The 22,842-nt window shown below is 44.8% G+C and overlaps 1 protein-coding gene across 2 annotated transcripts; it reads right to left on the reverse strand.

The window, feature by feature from the left end:
• Positions 1-104: 104 nt before the first annotated feature.
• Positions 105-22,842, reverse strand: LOC128338570 (arylacetamide deacetylase-like 3). Of its 2 annotated transcripts, none has more exons than XM_053281240.1 (5): positions 22,781-22,842; positions 19,993-20,056; positions 6,446-6,662; positions 3,684-3,747; positions 105-1,863 (listed from the first exon to the last, which is right to left on the reverse strand). In XM_053281240.1, exons 3-5 carry the CDS (start codon positions 6,603-6,605, stop codon positions 1,092-1,094), a joined length of 996 nt encoding a protein of 331 aa, XP_053137215.1. In that variant the 5' UTR covers positions 6,606-6,662; positions 19,993-20,056; positions 22,781-22,842; the 3' UTR covers positions 105-1,091. The 2 variants fall into 2 exon arrangements, with proteins under 2 accessions (XP_053137215.1, XP_053137214.1); XM_053281239.1 differs by having other exon boundaries at positions 19,997-20,056; positions 22,781-22,840.

The raw sequence follows: 22,842 nt of genomic DNA on the forward strand, positions 1-22,842 counted from the left end.
AAGAAAGTGGAAAATTTGGATTGCACCTTAATATCAAGAAAACAAAGATATTGACGGCTGCAGAGACTACACGTCAGAGTGAAGATCAATAATGAGATAATTGGGGTAGTAGAGGAATTTATTTTTCTTGGCTCTAAAATCGATCAATGTGGTGACTGTAGCCCAGAGATCAGGAGGCATATAGCATTTGGAAGAACCGCAATGATCAGCATGAATAAAATTTGGAAGAGCAAAGATAGTAGTTTCCTAACCAAAGGCAGATTGGTTAATGCAATAATATTTCCAATAGCCACATATGGCTGTGAAACTTGGGCTTTGAAGAAGGCAGATAGGAGAAGGATGGAGGCTTTTGAGATGTGGTGCTGGAGGCGATTGTTGCATATCCCATGGACAGCGAGAATTTCAAATAAGGAAGTTTTAGATCAAGTTAAACCAATAATATCGCTAGAAGCTAAGATTACCCAACATAGACTGACATATTTTGGTCATGTCATGTGAGCTGACTCACTCGAAAAGACAATTATGCTGGGAATGATCAGCGGGAGAAGGTGACGGGGACAGCCTTGTACTCGGCTGGATATTATACAAAATGATACTGGGTCTGACACCATATAAGGCAGCTTCCTATGTGCCTGTGTGTTGCAGCTGCACAATGTGGTACAGTATCACATGGGTTCCTGCTATCAAAGACATCGCCCCACCCCCTGGAATAATTTCCTGTGGGAAATGCTTCAATAGGGTTTTCATGGTTTCATATCTGATTATTGGTCCAATGTACGACTAAGGCACAGCCCTAGTAGTACCTAAGAAAGAGTGCTGCTATGGGTGGAGGCAATTAGAGATCCTTTGAGAACTGCTACCATCCTTTCTTCCCCCAAAATTACACTTTTAGCATTTCTTTATTAAGAATAGTTCGGAAACCGCTTCATCATCAATACTGACAACAGGACAGTTTATGCGGTTACAGGAATGTCAAAGACTTGATTTGTGTGTGTGTGTGGGGGGGGGGGATTCAAACAGTTTCCTAAAACCAGAGGAATATTGCTATGTAGCCATTCAAAACTACCACGCCAGATGAAAATGAATTCTTCCTACAGACCTTCTAAAAACTGTATTAAGCGTTGCATATTTTTTCGAGTACCGGGAAACTCTAAAAACCCATAATTGATTAAAAATTGTTTCCCATGGAAGCCGTTCTTATCATGATACCACGACACTGGAACTCCTTTTTCTTCTAGCCGTTTCTTGTATAAAATTCCATCGTCCCTGACAACATCATACTCGCAGGTTAAAAGGAACGTGTCGGGAAGTTGTTGAATAATGGCATCTTCAGCTATAAGTGGGCTAATTTCGTAAATCAATGCTTTGCACTTTTCATAAAGTGTTTCTGAAAACGGAGCAGGCTGCGGCTTCACATAGCCCCTCACCTTAAACTCTTCTGGAATATTCTCAGCACTAATCCATTTACTGAACTTCATCTTTATATCTGCAGGAACATGGGCATTTATCATGAGCCTATCCGCATCTTTAGAGTTTAGGCCAAGAAACTCCATACCAAATTGGATAGCCCGTTTCTTGAACAAGATAGGAACTGAATGGTTTTGCTGGTAGGAAGGCAGGTTGAAGTCCAGGGCCTGCAGGAAAGGATAGATTAGGATTTGACCTTTGAGCCTTGGGAGATCAGCTCTGGTCACCAGTTCTTGGCAAAAGAGCGCACAGAAAGTCCCTCCGCTGCTGTCCCCACAAAGGCTGATGCGGTTGGGGTCTACCCCATAGTGCTCGGCATTCTTCATGAAGTGTATTATAGCCACACGGCAGTCTGTTAGCTGGACTGGATATGGGTTCTCCGGAGATAAACGATATCTAAAACAACGAGAAGCATCTTGTCATTCCACATGACATGGCAAATGGTTAAACATTATCCCCTTTTACAGTCCACACTCTCCAAGTTATGACCTGCTTAAGTGGAGGGGGGGGAAGGGAAGCATTCACACAGGGCAATAACATATCATGATGGGTGCACTCTCCCATCACATAAGAACCCTAGAATCATATAATATTAGAGTTGGAAGGGACCTTGGTGATCTTCTTGTCCAGTCCCTGCCATGTGCAGGAAACCGCTACATCATCCCTGACTTTATTTATTTATTTATTTGTTTATTTATAATATTTATACCCCACCCCTCCAGTGCAGCGGGGTGGATGGTACACCAACAGAATCCCCAATCTATCTCTAGTTGCCAGCCTCAGAAAGACACACTCAATGTAAGTCAACTGTCGCACAGGGTCCCTGGTAAGGGGAATGGTATCCTTATGGATCACAGCCACTCCAACCCCCCTTCCCCACATCCCCTAGCCTGCTCCACAACAGAGTAACTCTGGAAGAAGCTGGGTCCAAACTGGGCCACTAGCCTCCCCCATCCAGGTCTCAGTTATACAAGCCAGGTCGGCTCCCTCATCCATGATCAAGTCATGGATTATTTCGGTCTTGTTCTGAACTGACCTGGCATTGCAAAGGAGCAAGGCTAGGTTCTGTGGGAAGCTGGAACTGCTCCCCAAGGCCAGAGAGCTGACAGGGCAGCCGGAAGTGGAAACAGTTACTAAATTACTGGTTTCCCTTCCCCTGTAGCGGCCAGCTGCTCTGCCAACACCCTGTACCCAGGCACCCAAACCTGTTCAGACAGGTATTGAACAGCCCCCTCACACTATTAAGGGATGCCCCAAAGAGTGTGTCAGGATGTCCTCTGGTGACATCAGGGTGGGTGTGCTCATGGAACAACCCCTGTTGATGGTGTGTGCAAAAGCACACTCTGGGATGCTCAGGATCATCTTGGAAAAAAGAAGTGGGGACTGCTGTGCTGATAGTCTCAGAAATATCTCAGAGTTTCTTAGGCCCACCTAAGAAGCTGCTGAAAGTAACCCTCCATTTCCACCACCTCAGAATATGGTGGAGAAAACAGAGGGACATTTCAGGTTGGCACTCAAAGGGATTTTGGTTCTACTTATAAATAGTTCATTCATTCATTCTTTCTTTCATTCATTCATTTGATTTATATATTGCCCCTCCAAAAATGGCTCAGGGCAGTTTACAACAAACAATTAAAAACAATTAAAAACAATTAACAGTTAAAATCAAAACTAAATCAATTAAACAATTAAAATCATTTAAACATTAAAAACATTTACATTAAAATCATTTAAAACCAGCATTAAAAATTTAAACCATACATCTAATTAACAGCCTGGGTGAATAAATCTGTCTTTAACTGCCTTTTTAAAAATTCCCAGAGATGGGGAGGCTTTTATTTCAACAGGGAGTGCATTCCAAAGTCCAGGGGCAGCAACAGAGAAGGCCTGTTCCCGAGTAGCCACCAAACGAGTTGGTGGCAACTGCAGGAGAACCTCTCTAGATCAGGGATTCTCAACGTTGGGTCCCCAGATGTTATTGGACCAAGTCCCATAATCCCCAACCAAAGGCCACTGGGGCTGGGCATTATGGGAGTTGAAGTCCAATAACATCTGGGGACCCAATGCTGAGAATCCCTGTTCTAGATTATCTCAACCAGCTTTTGAACCTCTCAACAGATGATCTTAAACAGTTCATGTTTTCTGAAGGGGGTGCTATAGCCGCAGTTCCAAAATGGCTTACTCCTTCTTAGTCCAACAAGAGTGATTCTACTTACTCAATACACAAAACTACTGTGTCACTTCTTCTGGCAATGTAGCGGCAAACCCTGTCATACGCTTCTGAAAAATACAAATTGTCCCAAGGGTGATTACTTGGTTTATCCTATTGCTGTTTAGCAAGGTGATGTCTCTTTCCTGAAAATCTTCTGGTGATGTCTCTTTCCGTGTAGAACCTATGTTGTGAAGGAGGCAACACCAGGAGCTGATACAGTTATGTTATTTTGTTGTATTCTAACTACTAACAGAGTTCAAATGGGGTTAGTGGGTGGAAAACAAAGTAGAACCAAATCCAATCCCACACTTACAGTTCAGTTTCTATTATTTCTGACAGTTTCTGAAAGGCTTTTCAAACAATTAGTTGGGGCATGAGATGGGCCAACCCTAGGAGAAATCGCGCCCTCAGCAAGGAGTGCCTTTGGCTCCCCTCTTGTGGTTAGTTTATCAGTGTTGCCAAGTTGTGTGGCTTATGCAGCTAGTTTACTATTGTTTTTTATATAATTGTTGGGGGGGATCTATTTAATAGAAACTGGAGGGGGAATATACCTCCCAGTTGAAGGGGAAATCACACTGGATAGATTGCAAGCCAATTGCAACATGATTTGGTGTATATGTTTATATTATGTAGAATCACATGGGAACACAATGATTCATCACAGTTTATGCCACTGATGAAGACTGTGCTCCGGTAGAAACATGTCTGGCTCAGGACAACAGACTGCTGAAGTATCTTCTTGAGCTGTACTGCAGATCAGAGGAGTATAAACTATATGCTGAACTATTGATTCCATATCTCAAATATGTTAGGGGTTATTGCTCTGAAATAGCAAAATATTTCAGGAGCTAACTCACTCCCATTAAAGCAGAAGTTAACAAGGCCTCGTGGGCAACATCTTGAAAATGATAAGCATGGAGATTGTCTTAAGGCTAAACTAATCTGCATTATTCAGAAGTACATAATGATAGGAAAGACCTATATCTAACCGCTGGTGACATGCTCAGATAGAGAGAGTGAGAAGCATTCTGGGAAGAAGAAGAAGAAGTCACTCCCAGAAAGTTCCTGAGTACAATCTATTAGAGATGTGCATGAATTGATTTTTCTGATGGAATTCAAGCACAAATTGAATCTGCCAGATCTGATTCGAGCTCGAATCTGACCCCATTTAAATCTGACCCCATCAAATCACCCCAGATTAGATTTGAGTTGATTCATATTCAAACTCAAATCAATTCAGGGAAAATTTAAGGGCCAGGGGGCACCAGTATAGGTTGAGTGATAGTGCCCAATGGGTGACAACTACCACCCAAATCCCAAATAAATTGGGCAAAGGAGTGATATTTTTCAAAGGAATTTTTGAATTTGAAATGGTGTTTTTCCTTCCATAGGGAATAATGGGGATTTCAAGCAGCCCCATTACTCCCTGTGGGTGGTGCCACGGTGGCCCAAAGCAGGTTGTGGTATAGTACACATTGGGTGCCAACCACCCCCCAAACTACAAATCTGTTTGGTACTGGGTTTTGTTCTTATTTTAAATTTTTGAGATGTCTTCTGAATGGATTCTTTGGTGCAAAATGATGATGACCAAGAATCCAACCCACTGTGGCATTCCTAGGAGATACCCACAGACAACAATGAGCACCCGCATTGTTCCCTATGGGTGGGTGTAGCAAACCGCTGCTTGCGCATGCACACCCTGCACCGCACCCACTGTGTCCTACCCCCCCCTTGAATTGCAATTTGCACAACACACAGTGCACATTAAACAATGAAATCCACTGCCCATGGCCCACCCCCCATGTGCAGGAGAACAGCAAGTGTGGTAGTGTATTGGGCACAGGACAGGCACAGGACTAACATCAAATGCCCTCTCTCCCCCAAGCATGTCAGCAACAATAAACAAAAAGCAACTAACACTACTACACACATATTCCACCCAAGCGGAGACCTGTGTTACTTTGGGAACTGGTTTGCTTGCTTGTTTGCTTTGCTTGTTCCCACTCGGCCTTAAGCAAATTAAGTTCAGATAACTGGATGCATACAGGGCTGGTACAGCAAGGTTACACACACACAGAGAGAGAAGAGTGATGACAACAGCATGCATTGCATCAAAAAATAATCTGCAATGGAACGGACCCTGTGGCAACAGAACCTATTGCAATGCAAACAATCAAGTTTGAATAAAAATCTTGAACACAAGTCTTTATTTCATTGCAAAGAAATCTCTCACACAGAACCTATGCCCAGCCATGAGCCATGAGGTTACCCAAATTCAAACACAACAACTAAGGCACTTGAATTAATTAAAAACTACTAGTGAAGTGATGGAGAAGAAAATAAATAAAAGCCATAAACCTGTGCATGCTGTGCAAAAAGGGTTAGGGTTTGGATTCAGGTTTTGTTTTCTGCTGTGGCCTCAGAATGCTATGCGCTCTGCATGACAAGCAGACTGACACATGCGAGGGCATGAGCAGCAAGCAAACCAGTTCCCAAACACAAGATTTGAATGAAAACAAGCCAGCCAAGAACCAAGGGGGATTGGGAGGGGTTTACCATTGTCATCTCCCACACAGTGTGAGATGATGCCTTTCATCATCTTCCTATATGGCTGCTGCCGGATATAGGCGTTAAAATAGAAATACTAACGGGAGTAGCACAATTCTCCCCCCTCACCCCACCTGGTTAGCTCACTAACAAACATTTCAGGAACTGTTATCTGAAAGGATCTTATCAATTATTCTAAAGCAATATAAGAGGACTTACGGATGCTTCCAAGCAGGCCAACGCCTCCATGAAGATAGACCATTCCACGCCTGGTTCCAACCGATGGTTTTTTGGGATGGTACAGCCTTACTGGGACACCATCAAAATGCAGGTCCTTAATAAGCAATTTGGGGTCATCCCGTAGTGCTGGACCATTCATTATTACCCTCAAGATTACATATTTATTGCAGATGCCAAGTTTTTCCAGAAACAGACCCTGTTTGGAACAAAACATGATGGAATCAAGATCTAGGAATGTGAGCCAGAGAATGCTGAAGCAAAACATCAAGAGGATACCCTGTTTATTGAGATTTCATCTGGGTGCTATCCCTGTCGGTGTTCCAACTGGTTCAGGTTTCTTGTTAGTTTAATTATTGTAAGAGTTTGCAGTCCCAGTTTGTCAGTGCACACCCTGACCAGAATAACTTGGGACCAACTGGAATGCCTAAGTAAAAGCAGCATCAAACAAAGGCGGTTGGTTTATGATTCCTTGTTGGATATTATGTATGTATGTATATATGTATTTATTTATTATCAAATTTGTACACTGCCGCAAACTTTCATCTCTGGGCCGTTAACAATAGCAGAAAACAAGTTAAAAACACTTACAAAAACTTAAAACAATTTAACAGTTTAAAAAATAAACCCGAGATTAAAACCTAAAAAATTTAGGAAGCTGAGAAAGCTTGGGTGAAAAGATGGGTTTTCAGGTGTGTTTTGAAAACTGCCACAATAGGATTATTTGTGCCACAAAATTTGCTACGACTTTTCCTTTTTTGAAAACAAGCTGATGTGACATTTCAATATCTCTGACAATTGTTTGTGGCCAAGATATGCATTGGCTAAATCACATTTCCATCCAATACTCTCAGGGGCTGTAGAGAGAAGCTACACTATGGTACCCTGGGAACAATGAGTATCTGGGCCAAAAGGCCCACTGCATGTCAAAGAATGCTGTCTCAGAAGATGCCCTCTCTTTAGTAGCATCAGGGATATGCATTTATTTGGGTCAGATCCTGAAAGTGCTTGCTTTGGGTCTCAGATTGTGATATCAGGGGTGGCCCGTTGATGAAGCAAGGCAAGACAGTTTATTTATTTATTTTATTTATTGTTGAATTTCTATACCGCCTTTCATTAAAAACAACCCCAAGGCGGTTTACAAAAGTTAAAAAACATACAATAAAAATGACAATTAAAATATTAATCTAAAAATATAAAACAAATCTAATTTAAAAACTATAAAATACAAGCATAAAAACACATAGACACAAGAATAAAAACACATAGAAGCAGCACAGAAACAGTCATGCAAAAGCCTGGGTAAAAAGCCAAGATTTAAGAAGCTTTCTAAAAATTGTGATGGAGTCTGAGGAGCAAATGGCCACTGGGAGAGCATTCCAAAGTCTGGGGGCAACAACAGAGAAGGCCCTGTCCCGAGTGCATGACAAATGAGCCTCCTTCATTGTAGGCAGAGCCCCCTCAGATGACCTTGTCAAGCGGGCAGCAACCCTTGGGAGCAGGCGGTTCCTCAGATACCCCGGGCCCAAACCATTAAGGGCTTTAAAAGTCAAAACCAGCACCTTGAATTGGACCCAGAAACAAACTGGCAGCCAGTGCAACTCTTTCAGGAAGATTCTGTTAATCAAGGTGCGTTCAGACTATGACTAGAAGCAGACAGGGTGGGAGGCATTCCAGACTCTCTAGGGAGGGAGTGCTGGGGGTATGGGGTTGACACTGAAAAGGCCCTGTCCCTGGGTGCTACCACCAGCTTTTGGTTGGTAGTGTGAGGAGAACTTTCCCCACTGATCTAAACTGAGGTTTATATGGGATATAAACTGAGGTTTATATGGGATGAAGTGGTCCTTAAGATAATCAGGTTCCATGTCATTGTGGGCTTTAAAGGCTAAGCTAGCATTTTAAGCCAGGCTCAGAAGCATATTCATCTAGCAGCAGAACTGCATTGGTCATAATAAACCATAATAAACTTCATCTATCTATCTACCTACCTACCTATCTTTGGTCACCTGCCCCATGTGACTAGGATTCAGTTCCATTCAGTTTCCAAACAAGCACTTACCCAATGCACACAAGTGTTTTGGGTGGTATAAAATATGTTATATAAACAAACAAACAAACAAATTACATCCAGGAGCTAGACTTATCTATGACTTTTGTGGCAACTCTTATCACTCTTCACTCTTGTTTTCAGCCCCACTATTTAGGGCAGAGTGTCACAGGAGAATGGGTTGACTTCACCCATTATTCCTCCTGCCCAGCGTCCTTCTCCACTGAGTCTGACCTCTTGTCTGAAGACCCAGACTCTCCCTCTGCTGAAATAGTGCAGCACATGAGGCACATCCCCCGGAAGTCCCGCCCTTCCACATCCCCTGGAAGTCCTGCCTTTCCTCTGCCTTTACTTGCCCTCCCTCTGTTCTCCCAACTTTTGCCCCATTGGTATTTCCCTTTGTTCTCATTCCTCGCTCCCTCATCTGCCCGCCTTCTCCCATCTCTGCTGACTGCTTGGCTCCATCTTTGCTCTCAGATGGAGAGAGTCAAGATGGCGAGACCATCATCCCACAGGGCGCCACCCAGGACTACCAGGGGGTTTGGCCACCATTCCTGGGACCTAGCCAGGTGACTAGGGTGGGGTTGATGGCCAGTCAGTCTTTTTTAAATATTCAATTTTGATGTGGAGAGGAGAGCTGGTCTTGTGGTAGCTAGCATGACTTCTCCCCATAGCTAAGCAGGGTCTGCCCTGGTTGCATCGGAATGGGAGACTTGATGTGTGAGCACTGTCAGATATTCCCCTTGGGGGATGGACCCACTCTGGGAAGAGCAGAAGGTGTCAAGTTCCCTCCCTGGCAGCATCTCCAAGAGAGGGCCGAGAGAGACTCCTGCCTGCAACCTTGGAGAAGCCGCTGCCAGTCTGTGAAGACAATCCTGAGCTAGATAGACCAATGGTCTGTCTGACTCAGTATGTGGCAGTTTCCTATGTTCCTACGTTGCTATGTGATTCAGTCTTCACAAATGTATCTTACTGGCATCTGACAGTAAATAAAAAATGATATCAAGAACTGCATTGCAAATGTTTTCACCAGAAAGCAGAAACTCTTGGGGCAGGGGGATGTCATCTCAGGGCATCACTTGGGCAGCGTTGGGAGGTCTGTAGAGGATCTTGCACAGGGGCAGAGCTATAATTGGGCAGGCAGGTTCAAAGAACCTGGGAGGTCAGCTCCTGGCAGCCCTAATTGGCATCCCCACCCCCGTGACGAACGCCCTCGAGGGGTCATGCAATACGGACACGGCATTTATTTATTTATTAAAATATTTAATATACTGCCCAATCCACAGTCTCGGGGCAGTGTAAAAGGCAAGAACAGCATCCAAGACTTAGGGAGCAAGGGAGAGAGGGAGGGAGGGAGAGAGGGAGATTGAGTTTTAAAGGGAAAACGCCTGGTGGAAAAGAAACATCTTCAATAAGATCTTAAAGGCTGCAAGGGCAGACTGAATCTGACCGAATCCTCTGGCACACCGAATTGGGGGCAGGGGAAGAGAATTCCAAAGTGAAGGGGGGGGGCAACAGAGAAAGCCCTTCCAAGGGCCCTAGTACTACAGACCTCTCTGAGACCAGGGACCGAAAGAAGGACAACCTGAGAAGATCTCACAGGATGGGACAGAACTGGCCGGGAGAGACGGTCCTGAAGGTAAACAGGCGCTAAGCCCTGAAGGGTGTTAAAGGTGAGAACCAGCACTTTGAATTGGACCCGGAAGCAAATAGGTAACCAATGCAGCGACCGCAAGAGAGGTGTCACACGATCATATCTCCTAGTGCACATAAGCTGGTGGTTCGCCACATTCTGGACCAACTGAAGCTTCCAGGTCATCTTCAAAGGCAAACCCAGGTAGAGCGCATGACAGTAATCCAGGTGAGAGAGGACAAGGGCATGAGTGACCGTTGCCAGGGCCTGCTGGTCAAGATAGGGCGGGCCAGCCGAAGCTGGGCCAAGGCACCTCTGGCCATGGCCTCCACCTGACGCTCAAGCAGGGGCCACAAGTTCAAGAGGGCCCCCAAGTCGTGGACCACCTCCTTCAGGGGCAGCGCAACCCCGTCCGGGGAGAGAGTCCGACTTGGCAATTGGCCAGATTGAGGAGTAAGCAAAAGCAACTCAGTCTTGAAGGCATTACGTCGGAGCCTGTTTTCTATATTTATATACTGCTTTTCAACAAAAAGTTCCCAAATCATTTTACCTGGATATAAAAAAATAAACGAAATGGATCCCTGTCCCCAAAGGGCTCACAATCTCAAAAAGAAACATAAGGCAGACCCCAGCAACTGCCAAGGGAGGGGTGCTGTGCTGGGGGTGGAGAGGGCCAGTTTCTCTCCCCCTGCTCAATACAAGAGAATCGCCACTTTTAACAGGTGCCTCTTGGCTCAGTTGGCAGGGGACTAAACCTTCTGGAAGTCACCTTAAGTGGTGCAGCGAGGAAAGGCTTGACTAACAAGCAGAAGGTTGCTGGTTCGAATCCCCACTGGTACTATATCAGGCAGCAGCGATTTAGGAAGATGCTGAAAGGCATCATCTCATACTGCGTGGGAAGCGGCAATGGTCAACCCCTCCTGTATTCTACCAAAGACAACCACAGGGCTCTTTGGGTGCCAGGAGTCGAAATCGACTTGGCCAGAAAGTACTGGCTGGGAATACAAATACAGAAAATATCTATATACCGCTTTTCAACAAAAGTTCCCAAAGCGGTTTACACAGATATAAATAAGTCAATAAAATGCCTCTCCTGTCCCCAAAGGAATCACAATCTAAAGAAGAAACATAAGATAGATAGACAGCAGCAATAGCCACTGGAGGGATGTTGTGCTGTGGGGTGGATAGGGCCAGTCCCTCTCCCCCTGCTAAATAAAGAGAATCACCAGTTTTAAAAGGTGCCTCTTTGCTCAGTTAGCAGGAATGAGCTCCAGAGGGTTCACATGGGCCCACTAGTGCTCAGGCACGCCCCTTGCACATGACTTCACATGCAAGGGTCATGAAAACTTCACATGACCTCACTGGCATGTGTAGCATGTGCCCGGTGGGGTCGCTGGGGCTGAGGGATAACTCTTTCCCCCATTCCCCTGGCTCCACCACTGATATTCCAAGTTACAGGCATGCTCTAGGGGTGTGCTAACCGGCTCGATGTCGAGCCACTTCGACGTCGAGCTGGTTCGGTTCAAGGGTTTGGGGTCGAACCAAACCACCCCCTGTTCGGTCCCACCTCGGACCAAACACCCCTGGAATATATATATATATTTCGGCACTTACCTGCTTTGGGGAGTTCCTTGAGGTGGCGGGCGGGTGGTCTGCAGAGGTTACTCCTCCCCCCACCGGCCTCCATTATGACCCCGGCCGGCCGGTTGGGCCAGTCCTTTGGCCGGTTTCGGCCTCCGTAAGTCGGCACAGCGGCCAATTTGGACACCACCACGTATGCACAAATGGCTTGTGTGAGGCCCTGGGTCATGCCGGTTCCGTTCACAACCCTAGCACGCTCTTGTTTGTTTGTTTGTTTATTCGATTTCTATACCATCTTTCAAAAATGGCTTAGAGCGGTTTACACAGAGAAATAACAAACAAGTAAGATGGCTCCCTGTCCCCAAAGGGCTCACAATGTAAAAAGAAACGTAAGAGAGACACCAGCAACAGTCACTGGAGGGATGCTGTGCTGGGGATGGAGAGGGCCAGTTGCTTTCCCCCGGCTAAATCTTAGAGAATCACCACTTTTAAAGGTTCCTCTTTGCTCAATTAGCAGGGATTACTAGTCAAATTATTATATTTAACTAAAACGTATAAGGCATATAACGAAAAGCATATAACATATAACTAAAACATATAAAGTGCAATTGAAATAAATGGGGAATAATAGAGAAATAGGAACATAGGAAGCTGCCATATACTGAGTCAGACCATTGGTCCATCTAGCTCAGTATTGTCTTCACAGACTGGCAGCAGGTTCTCCAAGGTTGCAGGCAGGAATCTCTCGCAGACCTATTTTGGAGATGCTTCTAGGGAGGGAACTTGGAACCTAGATAGACGCTCTTCCCAGAGCGGCTCCATCCCCTGAGGGGAACATCTTACAGTGTTCACACTTCTAGTCTCCCATTCATATGCAATTAGGGTGGATCCTGCTTAGCTAAGGGGACAAGCCATGCTTGCTACCACAAGACCAGCTTTCCCATGTTCATTAAAGTGCACACCTTAAAGTGCACACCTTTAAAGATATGTTGTGGCCTGTCTCGGACGTCCTCGGTAATAAATAGGAAGAAAGTCTTGCTGCTTTCCATTCTTTATCTCTTCCACTTTCCTTTAGTCTTTCCCTTTCTGTCTTTGCTTTCCTTCTCCTTTTCTTCCTTTCTCTCCTTTTCTTCCCCCTCTTCCTTCCCTTCTCCGTCCTTCTGCCTTTATCTCTTAACTGCTGCTGACCTCTCTTTTTCCAATGAGCATGCTGCACATTTATTTGTTTGGTTGAAGACCTGGCCTTCTGTTATTCTTTTCTTTTCCCCAAGCCTAAAGAAGCCAAGCATCCTGGCTACCGAAGTATCACAGACAACATCTGTTAGAGGCAGGTTGTCAAGGCCTCCTTGTTTCACAACCCTGCTGCTGGCGAAATCTCTTTCAAAACTGACTCTTGCAAGCTTTGAAAATGTTGTACAGGATGGGAAGGTTATCAACAGCTGCCGCCTCCTCTCTCCTCATTCTCCTTGCAGGTTTTGCAAGAAAGGTGAGGAAAGGAGCTCCTTGCAAAACTTTCAAAGATCGGAGCTGTACAATCCCGAGGAAAAAGTTGTGGTTTGCAAGGACAACACCGTGGCGTGGAGTTGAATCAGGAATATCAACGGTAGGGTTGTGCAAATCCATTCAAATCTGAATTGATTCAACTCGAATCTGGGTGATTCAAGTGATTCAAATCTGAATCTAATCACCCCTTAAAAGGGCAAATTGATTTGGATTCAAATCAAATTTTTAAAATTTAATTCAAAATTGATTTGAGAGCCACTTGATACCATTTAAAAACCATTCAGGCAGCCTGATTGGTTAAAAATGTGCCAACGCTGAGTTGAATCAATTCAAAATCATTTCAAATCAAATTTTCGGACCAGTTTCAAATTTGATCTGAATTTGAGTTGATTCAATCACAACCTTTAGGGGGATCAGGAATATTAGGCAAATCACATGTTGTAAGCCTCCCAGAGAACAATTTGTTATGGGGTGGCTAACAAATAGAGTTGTTGTGTTGTTGTTGTTGTGCTATTAACACAGTCTACCAGATGTTATTGACTGGATTTGGTACCCTAATTATCAGGCCCTTCGAAGGGTCTAGGATAACTAAAGAAAAATTAAAGATAGCGTCGTAGTATTCGTGCCGTCCCAAGTAGTGTGGCCTTCTGTAGCTGATGTGTTGTAATTTGATCGGTGCCCATGGTGTTTATTTATTATTATTATTTATTATTTATTTACACAGTCATAATTTATTTACACAGTAATATTACACATTAATACACAGGTGTTATTGACTGGTTTGTTTTATCCAGACATCGAGTCCTTCCCAAGGACCTGGGATGGCTGTATTTTATTATCAATATTGTTGTTGCTGTTATTATAGATATCGTCGCAGCATATAGGCTGTTCCCAGTAAAGTTGCTTTTTGTTATTGGCTGATGGTGATTTGTGTGGCCCCGATGGTGTTGTGGTGCTCTTCAATAGTGGTGTGCACGGACCGGTCCGGGGCCATAGAAAAGGCCCCCGGACCGGTCCGGAATTCTAGCAGTTCGGAAGGGTGGGGGAGTGTCTCTTTAAGGGGGGGCGGTAGTACTTACCACCACCCCCGCTGCTCTTCCCCTTCTGGCGCTGGTGCTTCTAAAAATGTTCTTGGGGTGGCAGAGTTCCTCCCTGCCGCCCCTGCCCCCGTTGTTGTCTCTGTAAGCCTTAAACTACGAAGAGCTGGCGGCGCGCATGCGCCCTTTGCTGCGCACGCGCTCATCTCCACCGCTGGCATGCGCACGCCGCATACGTCACGCTGTGCATTACCGCAGCAACTCTGAACCTCTCTTGCAATTCCTTCCCAGCTTTTACACTGCCTCTGAACAAAGAGGCTCCATTTAGCGATCATATCTCCTAGGTGCCCATAAGTCAGGCCCGTAGCCAGCCTAAAAGTCTCTCTTCGCATCCGCCACACCATTGTACTTTTTGTACATACAGTCTCTCTCTTGTCAGGACAATGATTACACTATTGAATGGGGGGGGCAACCATTTACTGTTTATTAACATGTAACCAATTAAGCAACCACAACAAAAGTGTATAGCAAAAGTTTTATGTGGAGAAGAAAGAGAAGTCACCTACTAGCAATCAGTTTAGTCTATATAGAGAGCCAGCGTGGTGTAGTGGTTAGAGTGCTGGACTAGGACTGGGGAGACCCGAGTTCAAATCCCCATTCAGCCATGAGACTTGCTGGATGACTCTGGGCCAGTCACTTCTCTCTCAGCCTAACCTACCTCACAGGGTTGTTGTGAGGAGAAACCTAAGTATGTAGTATACCGCTCTGGGCTCCATGGAGGAAAAGCGAGCAGGATAGAAAATGTAAAATTCCCTTCCTTGCCTGACTTGCACAGTGCTGTCCATCACTGAGGAGGACAGGAATGCCTCCCCCTTCCCTTCCTCCCCTCCTCCCTCGGTTGCTAGAACAAAACTTATGAAAAAAGCAACACGTTTTGAGACGTGGTGCCTGAGGGAGAATCTTTCTGGCATGTGGAAATGTGGACTCCTGCAAACAAGGGGCACCTGCTGCTGTTTTTTTCTGCATCTGTGATGTCCTGGTGTAAGGGAGGGGGGCTCTTTAAATAAGGGCCATCCCTTGGAATTATTATTTATTATTATTTTTACATTTCTATCCCGCTCTTTCTCCAAGGAGCCCAGAGCAGTGTACTACAGACTTGAGTTTCCCCTCACAACAGCCCTGTGAAGTAGGCTAGACGGAGAGAAAGTGACTGGCCCAGAGTCACCCAGCTAGTATCATGGCTGAATGGGGATTTGAACTCGGGTCTCCCCGGTCCTAGTCCAGCACTCTAACCACTACACCACGCTGGCTAATAATACACCATATATAATAATACACCACGCTGGCTAATAAGGGAGATTTGGCAAGCCTGTGGAATCCTAGCTTTCCTCCTGCTCAGGCTTGTGGTCAGCCTGGGCACTCATACTGAAGTAGTGCAAAAGTCAACAGAAACGGCAATTTTCTGAACCAATGTCTAGTAAATGCAATACACTGTCACATTTCACAATAAAATTTCACTCCCCCGTCTCTCAAGAGTCCAGACGCAGAGCTTTGCCCTTAATAAATATTTAGATATAAAAAGCGAACTTTGGTAAATGACGTTTTAATTAATACAACATTGCAGTGTTGAACTTCAGAGTTCAACTTTTCCTCACACCAAACTATGGGTGGGGCACAATCCGGAAATTAAAAGTGGAGAGCCAATCAACTCACTCCATGGAAGGAAGGAGGACAGATCAAGGCACTGACTGGAGAATGTGCTCCCCCACCTCCTACAGTGTCCATTTAGCTGATTGGCTCTTTCTGATGCCAATAAAATGGTCAGCTGGCCCCTTGTCCCGCCTTGCTTTTTGAGCAGAGGAAAGGTGTCAGAGCCTGTCCAGCCCTTCCCCTTCTTCCTGCAAAAGGAGCCCCTGAGAGACCTTAGGCTATTTAATTAGCATACAAACAATCTTGCTCTTCAGGTCTACAGACCACAACTTTTGTTTCTGCTGCCTGCCTGAGAAGAAGGCTGTAACATGATCTGCACTGCATTTCTTGCTTTCTATGAAAATGTTCAGAGGAAGCACTGAAAACAGGCTGGGAAAAGGTCGGTCAGGGCTGGGGGGGGGAGAGAACTTTTGTGGGGTGTCCTGTCCACCCTGCTCCTATTCATTGGTGTGTAGGGGGATATACTTGTGCTCTCCCTACCGCCTTTCTAGCCTGTCACCTTTATTGGGCTTCTTTCCACCCTTGGCCGTAAATTCAACAAGGGTAGCTTGCTCCCTGGCAGCAGTCAGGCGCTGTGGCTGGCTGGGCACACAGGAAGAAGAAGCTTCGTTGCTGCTGCTGTTGCTGCTCCCTCTCCTTCTCTTACAGAGACAGAGGCAGAGCCTCACAGCCTGCCTGCTTCAGACAGTCCTCGGCCAGCCCAACAGAGAGTTCTGCAAGAAAGGCCGGAGACTGAGGAGGGGTGGAGGGAGGCATCGTGAGGGGTGCACCGGGAAAATGCCCTATCGCCCAGTGGCCCAGTCCGAGCCTGGTCAAAACAAGACGAGAAGGACTGAAGGATGTCCCTTTCCAAGCTTTCTTTTTATGGTAGCAAACTTCTGACACAAAACAAGCAACTTATTGGGGAAGAACCAAATTGCTGGAAGGAATTCAGCTAAGAGGGCTGCTTGGTTCCACAAATTTAAACCCCGCTCTGCTCAAGCAAACCGCCACCCCCACCACTCCACTTCCTCTCGCTAGTGAAATATGAGCCTCCCCATCTCTGACAACTTTTTAGAAGTCTTTAAAGACACATCTGTTCACCCAGGCTTTTAACTGATGCATCCTCCATGCATCCTGCACCCCATGCAAACAAATTGACAGGGGAAAAAGTATATTTTTAGAAAGCCAAACTTACCCATCCAAAACCACAATTCAGCAAAATATTACTAATCCGCAGTTTCATGCCTTGTGGGAGTCCAGAAGGAATGTGTGTCCTGGTGAAATCATAATAAAGTGCCCACGCAGACAGCAAGGACACAACCAGAATCCATAGATATGCCAATAGCCAAAGGATTTGGGCAAATGCCATATCTTGTCCTGTGTTCAATGGAACTTGAAGTGTCCTTCCTTTGGGCAGATTTAATTGAAGTAGGGCTGGAGTGCCATCTCAATTATATCTCCCCGGTAAGTAGTAGAAGAAGAAATCCAACAACACCCACATAGATGTTAAATGTGGAGAAGATGAGATTATGTGTTCTCCAAGTGTTCCAGTTTCTTAAGCAACCTAGGCATCTTTCTTCCCTCCCTCCCTGGTTTAGCATAGTTGATCAGATATTTCACTAAGTCTTTGAGGTGTAGTGGAATGCTCTAGTTACTCAGTTGTTGGAAGGTTTGACATATGTGACAGTGGGAGAGAATTTGTCAACTTGCCTTGGCAGGTTTTTTAAAATATAAGATCCACTCTTCTCATCCAAGTATTATATTGATTACACAGATGTTGCAGTCATTTGGGAAAATGCTCTAGAGATATTAGTGACTCAGTCCTCTGTTAGACCTTTAGGGGTTCATAATCATTTATTCATTCATTCATTCATTCAATTTCTATACCGCCCTTTCAAAAATGGCTCAGGGTGGTTTACACAGAGAAATAACAAATAAATAAAGATGGCTCCCTGTCCCCTAAGAGCTCACAATCTAAAAAGAAACATCACTGGAGGTCCTATGCTGGGGGTGGATCGGGCCAGTTGCTCTCCCCCTGCTCAATACAGAGAATCATCACGTTAAAAGGTGCCTCTTTGCCCAGTTAGCAGGGGCTGGACAGTTAATCAGGCCTGGATAGGACCTCTGGGGGCCCGATACCAAAAGAAGAGCTGATCATTACAGATCCACTGAATTATTCTCAGACGCACGTTGCCATCTGAGTTAGAAGAATTTCCATCCCCTCCTTTTCACTCACCCAATTCTATGACCGCACAGATGCCTGGTCTCCCAAATTCCCCCCTTCCCATTAAACCACACTTTTCGGACAAACCAGGGGTAGCAGCAGTACCACCATTCCAAACATCATGAAAGGCAACATGGGAGAGCTTCTCTCTCTCTCTCTCTCTCTCTCTCTCTCTCATCTCCAGCCAGTCCTTTGCACTAGCACACCGAATAGACCTTAGTAGACCTTTAGAAATGTAGTTTTACCAACAACAATAGCCCTTGGGGAAGCTACATTTCCTAACGGACATTGGAGTCTATGCCCCATCAGGCAGCAGCTGGAGAGGATTAGGAGGGAGGATAGGTCTCCCCCCTTCCCTTTCATGTAGCCACAATGCTGTTGGTGCCGCCACCACCACTGATTCTGCTGGCCCAGTCAGTCAGTGTGACTTTAAATGCAATGGGGATGCGTGTGAATGCAATAGGTAGGCTGGATGACAAGAAGGGAAATCATGACCTGGGTAGTTATGAGTGGTACATAGGAAGCTGCCATATATCGGGTCAGACCCTTGGTCCATCTAGCTCAGTACTGTTTACCCAGACTGGCAGCGGCTTCTCCAAAGTCTCTCGCAGGAGTCAGCCCTCTCTTGGAGATGCTGCCAGGGAGGGCACTTGGAACCTTCTGCATGCAAGCCTACAGATGCAGCCCCATCTGCTAGGGGCAATATCTTACACACATAGACTCTTAATCATCAGGGCGGACCTTGCTTAGGAAAGGAGACAAATCATGCTTGCAACCACAAACCCAGCTGTGGCACCATAAGGCCATTGTGCAATGTAGATTGACTCAGAAATGAGATTCAGATTGACTCAGAAATGAGTCTTCTGCTCTGTCACACCCATCCATCTAAATTTTAAGGTGGAAGGGTTGTGCCAGATAAGACACAAACTGTAAGGAACTTTCTTTCTTACTCGGATGAGGTTTTATTCATCCCGTTTCTTCGTCTGTTTCTCTCATCTACTCTGCCTTGTGTGTCATGCCTTCCATTCTAGCTTATCTTGGAAAGCTGTAGCTTATCTCAGAGAATTGCTCAAATTAAGTCCAGAAATGAAGCACTCACAGATTGAAACTCGTTTGGGCAACATTTGAAGATGCTGAGGAGATTCAAGGGGATAGGGGCAGGGGAGGATTAACAGGCTTAGAGTTTAAAGAAAGGGGCACTGTGTGACTCCCCCGTCCTCACCCCCCACTCTTTCTGCAGCCAGCCATCACCACTCCCCCCTGCCAGTGATCTTTAGGGGGCCAAAGGGTGATATGTTTTGTTAGGTGACGACTATTGGATATAGATCTGCAGGAGGAGTGTGCTCGACTACCAAGGGGAATCTATATAGACCTTCAAAACTGCAGCCACAAACCGGCTGAATACTTAGACCATATGTTTTTACCTAAGTTTAGGAGAGCATTGACTCTTGCTCGTTTGAATGCCATTCCCTCTGCACTCCTAGATGGGAAATATAAACGGGTTCCATATGCATTGTATCATTGCCCTTGTGGCTCAGGGGACAGAGAGTCAGTTCTTCATGTTATTCTGTCTTGTCAGTTTTATAGGGATGCTCGTATTAAGTTTATTGCTCCTCTCTTAAAGAACCATCCTGGCCATACAGATCAATTGTACCTGGATTTTTCTACTGTCAAATTTTAAACGTGTTACTTCTATAAATGTGGCCAAGTTCTGTTTTGTTGCCTCCAAACTCCGTAGAGCTTGTTTTAGCAATTTGAATATTTTGTAAATTATAATTGTATTTTTGTATGGACCATAATAAATTTACTTACTTACCGCTGCTCAGATTTTGTCACCATAGGCAGATGCCTCCTCTCCCTCTGCGTTAATCCACTCCTGGGCAGGGGTGCAACAGGGATTCACAATCAAATCTTTATTGTTACAGTCATTTGACCAGCAAAACACAAAGTACAAAAGCTTTACGCAACAGGGATTCAGGAAAGTAGGCCAGAATCTCACTCAAGGTTTAAGGGTGGCAGCTTCCCCATGCTTGGTGACAGCGGCTGTGGTCTTGGGTGTTTTATCTCTGTGGCAGAGCATCTGTTTGGCATGCAAAAGGCCCCAAATTCACTCCCTGCCAACATCTCCAGGTGGAAAGGGGAAAATTCCTGCCTGGAAGCTTGGAGAACTGTTTCCACTCAATGTAGAAAACACTTAACACAGGGGCGTAACTATCATAGGGCAAGGGGAGACAGTTGTCTGGGGGCCCACTGCAAGACACATGACTGACTCCCCCAGCTGCGCACCCGCCCGGGCTTCCTTCAGTTGTATTCATCTTCTGAAACTGATGTGAGTGTTAAGACCTGGAGCTACCAGAACAATATGTCTTTCTCTAGTACCATTAAATGACTTGCATCGTCCCAGAGGCGTAACTAGGGAAAACGGCGCCCAGAGCAAGCACTGAAATTGCGCCCGCCCCCCCCCTCCTTCCCCCCGGAAATATGGAAATGTGTCACAGTCATAGTCAAATGTGGGTTGTGGGCTGCATCCGTGCAAGTATACTGGGACAGGAAAAGGAAACATGAGGCTACAAGGCTCTTTAGAAATATATATTTTAAAGAAATGTCTTGCATACTAACAGCCTAAGTTTGCAGTCCTCATGGCCAGAAAATAAATGCTTTTAAACATAGTAATAGGTTTTGTGTCCCAAAATGGAAAAGACAAGACAGGTATTCTAGTCTTTTCCATCATAGATATTCTAGTCTATTCAAGATTTATGCTTATATTATAATAGAGATTTAAATTATAATAGACATATATTCTAGTCTATCATAGATATTCTATGTTTATTAATTCTATAATAATGTCTATTTGTAGCACACTTTACGTTGGTTGTATTCCTGGGAAACTCAATGGCCACATTCAGCCACCATTATTTGAGCCATGATCTCCTCCTCTTTCTGCTTCCCTCTCATACACAGTCTTAATAAATAACCTCCTGGTTTAATTAAATCACCATTTGCCTATGCACCTGAACAGCAAAACTGAGGTTTGGGCCCTTCATATACCAGAATTGCAAACCACACTGTGTGATCCTAGTTTGGAGGGCTTACTCAGCAGTTTATTGGATGTAAGCTGTGGATGTGAATGCATCCAATTGGACTGAACATAAGGGCAAGTTATGGTTTGATTACGTAGGAAGCTGTCTACAGAGTCAGATATTGGTCCACCTAGCTCACTATTGCCCACACTGACTGGCAGCAGCTCTCCAAGGTTTCAGGCAGGAGTTTCTCCCAGCCCTACCTGGAGGTAGGGATTGAACCTGGGATCTTCTGCATGTTATTTGCAATTACATCTGACTTGCTTGAAATTACACAGGCAAATCAAAAAGATCATGAATAAGTAGGGGTGAGATTTTTCTTTGTTTTAAAAAAGCCTTCCCAATTTCCTCTTATTTTTAAAACTCTCTCAAAGGAAAATATAAGTTTAATATGTAAAACAAAATACACATTGAATGAAAAACCGCGATTAACTTTTAAAAAACTATTAAGTATGTAATTAGAAGAATTCCATTACATTAAGATACCAATTTCTTTAAAGCCAGAAATAATACCTACTGAAACTTTAATTATTTAAACAAGGAGAGAAAAAGGCATGTTATCTTCCCTAACAAAGATTAAAATCAATTTAATTGGTTCTCCACTGCCTTGACATGATTCTCTCTGTGAGTCAAGCAACCAAAAAGGGAAATTAATATCGCAGCTGTTAATCAAGTTATATTTGTGCACTCTATCTTATTAAAGCTACAGGGGCAGAAAGAAAAACTTCCCATTGCTACTTTTTGGACCAATTTGTTCACACTGTATTAAATGGGATTTCCCCTCCTTCAAAAATATAGATGCTGTACTTATGTTTTGGAGACAGAACATCTACAATATGCACCAAATGAACAAGGCTGAAAATGTTGTAGACTGTATGTTGCTAATAAAAATCTGCTATAAAGAATAAACCTAGTATTAATCCAGACAGACTGAACATTATTCAAAAATTATATTAAAGAGTTCCAAATTAAATTGCCACCCCACCCCCATGCTAAGGGATGATCCAGAAGTTGTAATTACTAGCAGAGCTGCAAAGATCTTGTGTACTAGTACTACTAGTTTCCTTTTGCAATCCCACCTCTGCAAAAGGAAACTCATGCATGCAAGCCAGGAGAGTGACTTGTGGCTCCACTTGCATTGCATGAGTTTCCGTTTGCAGAGGTGGGATTGCAAAAGGAAACTCGGGCAATGCAAGTGGAGCCACAAGTCGCTCTCCTGGCTTGCACTGCGTGAGTTTCCTTTTGCAATCCCACCGGGACTCACACAATGCAAGCCAGAAACACATTGCAAGCCAGAAACACAATGCAAGCCAGAAACTCACACAATGCAAGCCAGGAGAGCGCCACTGGCTCCACTTGCAGGCAGCTACCCTCGGTTTAGGGGTGCGGGGGGTGGGTGAAGCCTGCTATGCAAAGCACAGAAGAGCTAAAAGGAGGACGTTATGCAAGGGAGTAGGGGCATTCTCTCACACACAACACACACAGGGGAGAGAGAGAGAGATTTGAGCAATGAAACTTACTTTGTTAATGCAGAACAGAAGAATAAAATGCAGCCAGAGGGCAGTGTGGTGGGCAAACGGCA

This window comes from Hemicordylus capensis, chromosome 16 (assembly GCF_027244095.1).
Source record: "Hemicordylus capensis ecotype Gifberg chromosome 16, rHemCap1.1.pri, whole genome shotgun sequence".
Lineage (NCBI taxonomy): Eukaryota > Metazoa > Chordata > Lepidosauria > Squamata > Cordylidae > Hemicordylus > Hemicordylus capensis.

Excerpts from the sequence above, each read along its gene's own strand:
- LOC128338570 (XM_053281240.1), bottom strand. The coding sequence starts at position 6,605 with ATGAATGGTCCAGCACTACGGGATGACCCCAAATTGCTTATTAAGGAC. Across the intron at positions 3,748-6,445 it reads TGGCCTGCTTGGAAGCATCC|AAGCGTATGACAGGGTTTGC; the intron begins GTAAGTCCTCTT and ends TGTATTTTTCAG. Across the intron at positions 1,864-3,683 it reads ACAGTAGTTTTGTGTATTGA|ATATCGTTTATCTCCGGAGA; the intron begins GTAAGTAGAATC and ends TCGTTGTTTTAG.